Source organism: Ciona robusta, chromosome 3 (assembly GCF_009617815.1).
Source record: "Ciona robusta chromosome 3, ASM961781v2".
In the NCBI taxonomy this organism is placed as follows: Eukaryota; Metazoa; Chordata; class Ascidiacea; order Phlebobranchia; family Cionidae; genus Ciona; species Ciona robusta.
In genome coordinates, this window is record NC_143237.1 from 3,895,330 (window position 1) to 3,904,661 (window position 9,332).

At 32.0% G+C, this 9,332-nt stretch overlaps 2 protein-coding genes across 3 annotated transcripts; one reads left to right on the forward strand and one right to left on the reverse strand.

The window, feature by feature from the left end:
• The first annotated feature begins 1 nt into the window (after position 1).
• On the forward strand, positions 2-3,590 carry LOC149738283 (dolichyl-diphosphooligosaccharide--protein glycosyltransferase 48 kDa subunit-like). The gene is made up of 8 exons (XM_089874461.1): positions 2-162; positions 221-331; positions 1,161-1,297; positions 1,635-1,780; positions 2,407-2,548; positions 2,610-2,710; positions 2,766-2,913; positions 2,975-3,590. Exons 1-8 carry the CDS (start codon positions 24-26, stop codon positions 3,365-3,367), a joined length of 1,317 nt encoding a protein of 438 aa, XP_089730587.1. The 5' UTR covers positions 2-23; the 3' UTR covers positions 3,368-3,590.
• Positions 3,591-3,863: 273 nt separating this feature from the next.
• LOC149738284 (integral membrane protein GPR137B-like) lies at positions 3,864-8,254 on the reverse strand. Of its 2 annotated transcripts, XM_089874462.1 has the most exons (9): positions 7,753-8,250; positions 7,026-7,427; positions 6,765-6,814; positions 6,362-6,446; positions 5,796-5,951; positions 5,563-5,712; positions 5,057-5,182; positions 4,552-4,673; positions 3,864-4,205 (listed from the first exon to the last, which is right to left on the reverse strand). In XM_089874462.1, the coding sequence occupies exons 2-9, from the start codon at positions 7,404-7,406 to the stop codon at positions 4,169-4,171; spliced, it is 1,107 nt and encodes a 368-aa protein (XP_089730588.1). In that variant the 5' UTR covers positions 7,407-7,427; positions 7,753-8,250; the 3' UTR covers positions 3,864-4,168. The 2 variants fall into 2 exon arrangements, with proteins under 2 accessions (XP_089730588.1, XP_089730589.1); XM_089874463.1 differs by lacking the exon at positions 5,796-5,951 and having other exon boundaries at positions 7,026-8,254.
• Positions 8,255-9,332: the final 1,078 nt, after the last annotated feature.

Here is a 9,332-nt window from a genome sequence, read left to right on the forward strand (position 1 = left end):
ACAGGTTTTTTAAACATTCCAAAATGAAGCAAAGTTATTTCTGTTTGGTATTGCTTGCCTGCCTTGCGTTTGTGTGGTCGAAGCAAAACAAAAAGACTTTGGTTTTATATGACAATTCTGATATCAAAACTACTCATTCAATATTCTTCAAATCTTTGTCGGGTAAATAATATGCCTGTTATGGTGATTGAAAGATTCTAAACATGTGCTATTTAAACAGACAGAGGTTTTGATTTAACGTTCAAATCCGCTGATGATGCCAGCTTGGAGTTGATCAAATATGGGGTGCAACTTTATGAAAATCTTATTATATTTTCCCCATCAGTTGAAGGTAATGATTTTTTATTCACCTAATTTAATAATCCTAACATGGAAATTTTTTAATGTAAAAGATATTAATGCATGTTACACAACAATTAGGTGTCCAACTTCTAAAATACTTCCTTTTTAATTTTTCTCTACTAGTAGATATAAGCAACATTGAAATCATATGTACAATGTACTTGTTCTGGTTTTTAAATATAAATGCTAATGTTCATGAATCATGAGTAACTCTAATAAGATTCATTCAAAGGAAAAAATAGGTATATATATATATATATATATAATTATATTTGTATTTCAAATATTGTCAAAATTCCAATTGGAAGATCGCATATATGATAAATCGTTTTTACAGTTGTTAACTTTGTTAGTTGTTAACTTTGTTAGTTGTTAACTTTGTTAACTTTGTTAGTTGTTAACTTTGTTAGTTGTTAACTTTGTTAACTTTGTTAGTTGTTAACTTGTTGCCATTGTGGTAAAACATGGCTGAACTAACCATTCGTTACCATGAACCTGGAATTGCAAAATTTAGCGGAGGTTTCAGGGGTCTCGACCCTGTTAATAAAAATATAAATATATATTATTAATTTAATATTTGGATATCATATAGTTTCCTATTTCTATGTTGCTTAATGCTTATATCTACTGGTAGAAAAGAATTTGAAATTCTAGATTCTAAAATGTTAATTAAGTTTATTTGTTCTGTAATGTTTTTCCCTAGCTAACGATTACTTCGATTTATCTACAAAATATTTTCCAGTCTAACTGTTTGTTCGTGTGTTTGTTTACACTTACAGTGTTTGTTTGCAGTGTTATCATTAAGTTGAACTTTTCAGATTTTGGTGGTGGCATCAAAGTTTCAACAATCACAGATTTTGTAGATGGTGGAGGTAATGTTTTGGTAGCAGCTGATTCAAGCATCGGTGATCCGATCAGAGAACTTGCTTCTGAATGTGGAGTGGAGTTTGATGAGGTGAGGTCGTTTAGTAATTCCGCATTAGGCTTAAGTTGTTGGGGACTTTATTCAAGGTGTAGAAATGGGATTTTTAATATAAAAGAGGGAAATTTTACTAACAAATTTACATTTGAAATACCACCTTTATTTTTGTTATGATTTCACCAATGCTACGACCCTATTGGAAAAGTAAAATATCTACCCAAAACCCACCGGGCACTGCAGTCTTTACTTCCGGGGTTGTCGGTTGCATTAGGAATGAATAGATTTTGTATCACCAATAAATTTAAGTTTGTCATCCCTCATCATTATAATATGTTTGGAGTTTGGTAATATAACAATGATGTTAATACAGGAGCGAACCAAAGTTATCGATCATCATAACTTTGATGAAAGTGATAGAGGATCGCATACAAAACTTGTTGTTGATCCGAGCAACCTCATTAAATCTGAAAACATTGTGGGGAAACCAAAATCACCAATCTTATTTAATGGAATCGGGTATGTATTCTTAATTTTTTATATTTGGATAAGCTTCTGGTCTGGTACCATGGCTTGGCGATATCGATACTTATCAGGGTATGTGTCCTTGAGCAAGATACTTAAAGGACATTGCTGCAACCCAGTGAGCTTTGATGGGTTGTACAAATTGTAAGCCATATCAAAGTTAAAATCATTAACAAAGTTAAGGTGTGGTAACTCGTAAGCGCACAAGGATAAAGATGGTGTGTAATAAGTGTATGATTGGGCTACAATGTCGCAAAGTTGAGGACGAAAGGACCAATTTCGACCAAATCTGGCTTAATCTTCATATCCTTGACAAACACCTCACCCACAAAGAATATAGCTAAAGTTATGAAAAGAATATATATAATATATATTATATATATATATTTTCCAATTCCCAATATACTGTGTTTTATTTTTTTACTTATCCATTATATTTTTATTGAAATACTTTTAAGTTTAATGAACAAAAGGCAGATAACCAAACCTGTTTTTTTACATCCTAATATACATTAAATGAATACTTATGAAAAAATTGGTCTTACTCTTTAACGCCAATATTAAGATCTTAAGATTAGTCAAGAGTTGATGTGCCAATATTGAAACGTTATAACTTTCAGGATGGTACTTGATCAGGAAAACCCACTTGTTCTACCAATAATGAAAGGTTCAGCAACTTGCTACTCCTACTTTACTGATGACAAAATTGAACAATATCCTCTTGGAGTTGGTACAAACACTGTGTTAGTTGCAGGATTACAGGTATATTATCAAACTGTTGAAAGTTACTCACATCACTATGGATTTAAACAAATATGTTTAGGCTCGCAACAATGCACGTCTTGTATTTGCTGGTTCACTTCAAATGTTCAGTGATGATTATTTGACTTCTGGAGTTAAACAGGATTCACCCGGTTCAAAGGCGTAAGTCAAAAATGTTAGGCAGAATATTTGTTTGCTTACATGTGATTTATTTCAGGTTTGCAAAATCTGGCAATGCTGACTTTGTAATCACCCTTTCTAAGTGGGTGTTTTCAGAAAGTGGTGTGTTACGAGTTGGAAAGATTAATCATCATAAATTGGGAGAGAAAGTCGCACCTGATGCTTACACCATCACAGATATGGTGGTATGTTGAAACTTATTTGTGGTAATTTTTATGATTATTGTTTAAAAACCTGTTCATACAGCACTTCAGCATTGTAATCGAAGAACGTACTATTGATGGAAAATGGAAGCCGTTCAAGGGTGATGATGTCCAGATGGAATTTGTTAGGATTGATCCGTTTGTGAGATTACCCATCAAACTCAATCCAAAACTAGGAGCTTTTACCATTGATTTTAAACTACCCGATGTGTATGGTGTTTTCCAATTTAAAATTGATTACTCCAGATTAGGATACACATTTTTAAAGAGTGCCACTCAAGTTTCTGTTCGCCCATTGCAGCACACTCAGTATGAGAGATTTATATCATCTGCATACCCATATTATGCCAGTGCATTCAGCATGATGCTTGGTGTTGTTATCTTCTCTGTGTTCTTCCTTTACCATGATGATGCAAAGAAAGTCAAATCTGAATAATCGGCATAAAATATATTTAAGAATTTTCAAAGGAAAAGTCCTTTTTATAAATATTTTTGGACTTGCGGGTATTGGTTGAAACTAATGTAGGAACAAAATTGTCACTCTTGTTTCACATGTTTAGGAAGTTTACTTCTGTGATATGATGTGAACTCTTTCTTGTAATTTCCTGTGTTTGTAGATCTCTTTACTACTTCGAAGCAATACAAATTGTGGCAACGTCTTTTTGCTTTTTCAGCGAAAATCAAATTAAAACTGAAAAATCTTAGTTTTAAGTCTACTTGGTTGTTCAGTGGTATTGTTTGAACCTTCTATAAGGAAACCTGGCACACCTAAATGTGGCTTGGAGTTTAATAGATGGATTCAAGGCTCATTGTGTATCACTTTTCCTATGGGAAGTCCCGTATGCATTGTTGCACATTCCAAGTACCTTTAGATCAATTTTTTGTTGGTATGCCTCTCTGGCAGTTTATAAAAATAAAATTGACCAGTCACATTAACTAAATTTAAATGTATTATTAATTTAACACAAATATAGCAACAAAACATTTTAACACTGATAGATTCAAACAATAAAACTGGGCAACATAACAATCAATATATATTAGTACATGTTAATATTCAATCATAAAATCAAAGTTCATTTTTTCTTTATAAATTTTTTTTTATACAACTTATCTATATGAAGTGGCATGTACAACTTTAATATAAATATATATTAAGGTTTATAAACATATATTGTTAACAATATTAAAATTATAAATAAAATATATTATAAATATTAACAATTATAAATATCCTTCAATTGTTACCAGCTTCAGCAGAGATAGAACATCGACTGTAAAGTAAAATTCTTGGTTATTCGTTTTTAGTTAAAGTAGTTAATGATATGTAAATACAATAAAACTGACATAGAGTAAGCATCAATTCAGGGGGTAATAGGGCAACTCAAGCCTAAATCCCAGATACCCTGACTAGTATTAGCGTAAGATCACAGACCTTTATCTATATAGAATACGATCACTAGTCCTCTTATATGTTAACATTTTACCAGGTACAAACAGTTTGGCATTTAAAACAAATACATTACCCAAGAATGCTTGGTTTGTGAAGCTTAACAGAAAGCATGGAAGGTTTCAAAAGTATATAGATAAATATATGTATATTATATATAATTAACTTACATTGCTTCAACCTTTCCCTTCAGTTTTTGTTGATTTGCATCTTCACCGTAACAAGAAGGATTGTCAAAGAAATAAACTCTCTTATTAAAACTACAATTTGTTAAATCATTTTCCCCATTTTTCTAAAGGAAATAAATAACAAAAATACATGAATAAGCATAAGCAAAATAGCACAGCTGTAATGGAGTTGCACATCACTAATGACAATTCAAAAATACAATTGGAAGACTGTGCATAGAACAAACATACGTAAGTCATTACTTGATTTTGGAAAAGTCATCCAAGGTACAAAAGAACACAAAGTCATGCTTTATAGCGGTCAGACCTAATGATTGAAGTTCTTGTACACCATTAATTGACAAATGTGTTATATGAACATTGTGCATTAAATGTATGTAACATCTCAGAAACTACTTTTATTATCTACTACCAAAAGAATAAGAACAACTGTACTCAAGATTGAGTGCGCATAGCATACACATACCATATAATACTGCAGACTTACCGCTAAAGCGTCAACTTTTTGAACACGAAAGAAAAATATGGATAATGAAGTTGGCAGCAATTCCCAAACAAACAGCACAACACCAAATAAAATATATGAGCTGTCACGGAGGTTTACTAGATCTGCCTGAAAACAAGGATTATTATATAAAAAATTATTATTACCATTTGATTCAACTATATATACTTATTAGTACTTTAATAAAAACTAATCTAACTTTGACACAATCATTCAAAATTAATAAAAAAAAGAGTGGTTCTATTAAGTAATCAGTGTCTGATTCGGTGATGTCTAGCAAATAATGGGTAAAGGAAACCTGATTTCACTACAAACTATCAAGCCTAAGTTTAAGATACCATTATTAACTGGCTGTTTGTTTTTATTCTGAAAATTAAATTATGATAAAATGTGGTAATTTAAGGTGTACTATGCAAAAATACTTAAAACACCTAATTATAGCTTTAAAATTTATATAAGATACACCTAACTTTAAATACTACCAGTACCTGGTCCGACACATTGTACCAATCAAAGTTGAATGAAGATAATTCTGAGCATCTTAAAGGGCTGATTGCAAGAAGGTTGTAAACCGCACGAGATGAATAAAGCAACACAATGATTATTCCCACAGATGTAGCTTGACATACTGTTGTGCCCTGTTGATTAATATAAAATGCTACTCGGTGTAGTCCTAAAAACGGTGTGAATATAATTGTTACAAAATAGTGAACATTTGTACCTTAGCTTCAAGAAGAATATTCGCAGAACAAGTTTTTGATATTTTAAAAATGCTAAATGCCAAAGAAAAGGCACACGCCACGAATAACAAGTCATTCACAAAAACTCGTGTTATAACAATCCCTCGTATTAGAATCAAATTTGGTGTATGCACATCCTGTTAGAAGTAAATTATACTGTCAAAATATTACATCACTGGTTCACTGTTATCTAAAAACAATAGTAGTTGTTCGGCAGAGAAGAAAACTTGGAAAAGGAGATCAAAACATTGATCAAATTTTTATTGTCAACATTCTGGATTACATTATATATATATACACTAACATTATATATATACATTATAAAAGCTGGGCTATGTGTAAGATTAGCCCATTTATATCTGTTACCATACCATGTACGATGTACAATACAATAAGATTTTACAAATTTTATACAACCAAATATATCCCTAACTAATTGTAACTGACAAACTGAGCACAAATTGTAAGATTTTGAATCAATATTTAGATGTTTTAAATATTGTAACAAATATGCATACAGTGATTTTATGCAAATAATCATAATTACCTCGTTGCTAACAATTACAGCACAAGTGATATTCATACCAAGAAATAGAAATGAAGCTGCAAAACTTGATATTCTTAATGGTATTCTAAAAATAAAACATTTATTCGGTAAATGTTAAAGTTTAATATCCTATTCAGATAGTCTTAATAATATCGCAAATATATATATATATATATATTTATTAAACTGTCTTTGTTTTGTTCATTCTAGATTTAACACACCATGTGTCTAAAAGAACAGCAACTTACATTTCTTAATACCTCAATGAACTAAAAGAGTTTAATTTTAAAGAATAACATATGAAGGCAAATGTAGTTTGACTATACATAGCAAACAGGAGACTTTTAGAATACATTTGCTCATTTGAATATGCGAAAAATTGTAACCATGGTTTAAAACTTACATGTATTTGTTTGGGTGGGCAGCATATTTCGACATTGACTTAAACATCACCTGAATATTTTAAGAATTATTTTTTATTTAGTCCATTAATTTGATTTAAAACTAAAACCTAATTCAATAATTATAAACTAATTCTAGAATAAATTCATTTGAGTAAAAATTATTAAGTTTTTGCAACAAATGTCAATTTTTTCATAAACATCAACTAATTTTTAAACATTGTTCTAACGTAAGTATGTATATTAAATCTGAATAAGCTTACCTGTGAAAAGTACAGATTTAATAAGCATAAGGTGAAAAACTGCAAACATACAGGAAAGCAATACAATAGCCAATACATCGGTCCTGAAAGTTCATTTGCTTCAATCGTATTTTTAAAGTAGAACGAAAACAAGGTTGCTCGAAGTGCACTCCATATAAGGCATAGAAATAAAAAGACACTTTGAAAGCTAATTCGTTTGTAGTTAAACAGCAATATCAGCCACAATTGAATGTACACACACACAAATACGCAGCAATAGAGCAGCAGGTAGCAAACGGTGAGACTGAGTGTAACATTGCTGGATACTGAAGGTGTGAATGAAGCTGGTGAGCTGTTTCCTAATCTTCCAATTGGATAACTTGAATTGTGACAAGAGGCCATTTTAAGGTGACAAATTAGACTCTAAAGATAAATAGACATTGGATTATAACTCATGGCTTATGCACACAATGTTAAATAGTCATTATACTTAATAAAAATGGCTGTTTGCCCTGCTATATCAACAACACTTCTTTGAAGTTACATGCAGCTAAACTGAGAAGCCTAACAATTTGTTGTTTTATTTTATTTTAACTTCCTTTCCCCAATCTCTAATCTCTAAAAAAAATGTTAAGGATATATAAATAAATTTAGCGTTTAGAAGGAATATAATGGCACTGGTTCCTTTAATTAGTTCGTTCGTGGATATAGCAGACATCAAGACATACACTAATTAAACCAGTCGAACCTTTAGCCGCAAGTAGATGTTACGGCACTAGTAATAAATTCTCTGGTACGGTACAGATAAAGCTGGTGGGAGGTGTTGCAGGTTACTAATAGTTAGGTAGGAGGTAATAGAAGTTATAGTGGCAATCGAAGTTTAGGGTTGAAAGTTATTTACTGGTTAGTGGTTGTTAGGTTTAGCATATAACGCAGCCAGGAAGGACTGTCCACTGGCACCCATATTAAAATAGATAAGCAAACTCATTATTATTTAATCTTAGTATTACGAACGGCAGATACTAAAACGTGTAAACTCAGGCATATTTTTTTTTAAATTTAACTCCCGGGCATGTTCTGTTGTATTATGCCTGAGAGTTAATGCATAACAGAATATGCCTGAGAGTTGAATATAAAAAATTATGCCTCAGCTTTCATGTTTTAGTATTAACTACTAAAAATCAAACCCTTCATTTGAACCATTAATTCATCTTACTGCAGCAAAAACAACAACAAAACAAAGTATGACGTCACTAAGAAAAGAGCGCTGAATAACAAGAGAGCCAGAAATTAAATAAACAGGCACGTTTTATTAGAAAATGACAAAGTCTGAAATGCCGAAGCAACGAAGAAAGCTTCTATCTTACTCCGTTAAAAAAATATGTGTAATACACATCTTACTCATATTCCTTATCAGAGAATATGAACTATATGTGCAATATTGGAGATTAGTTGCCCTACGCCGTGGCAAAATGGTTAACGCGCCTGCTTCTAATCCAGAAGTAATGGCCAATGGGGTCAAGGCTCTTCGCTGCTGTTGTGGGCGTGTGCGCTAAGTAGGTGTTCCGTACGAGCTTTCGGACGGATTAAACAACCGGACATATATAGTAGGGTGGTGGAAGATTGGAAATCTTTAGCACATAATACCCGAACGCTCTGATCGTGTTTTAAACAATTACGAGCATCCTGTGGGAATTAGCAAACGGTTTAATAATTTTTCGAATGTTCTTGTTTACTACCAAATGGGACAAGAAAAGAATGAAAAGGTGTCCCATCTTTCCCCACCCAATACTACACCTGTATAGCATTGAGGCACGGAAAAGAATGTTAGATTTTCAAAGTGTATACAGTATTTTTTCGTTGTATTTACGTATAGTCATATTAATGGATTCACCTATTATTCAAAATTAACAATAATTTTAAAGTGTGGCGTCTTACCCTGTGTTTCCGAGTTTTTAAAATTACACCTGATGTGCGAATCGCGAAATAAGTCATCGCGTGTTTTATTATATTTTTTGAACTGTTGTCAATTAAAAAAAGGAATGCTAGTAGCCTGTCAATTCGCGGTATCACCCAATAACCGTCATGTACGCCCTATATTTTGAATTTAAAAATGTTGGGCAATATGTTCTTAAGTGTTCCATCTTCCCCCACTCCACTGTATAGAATTTAGAAATATTGGGCAATATGTGCTTAAGGGTTCCGTCTTTACATAGACAAACTGAATTTATTTCTGATGGATGCATGTGATTCACATGTATCGATTATTCAACCTTAGGGCATCATCTTGTTCATTCATTATTTTCCAACACACGCTCATCTGTAAAT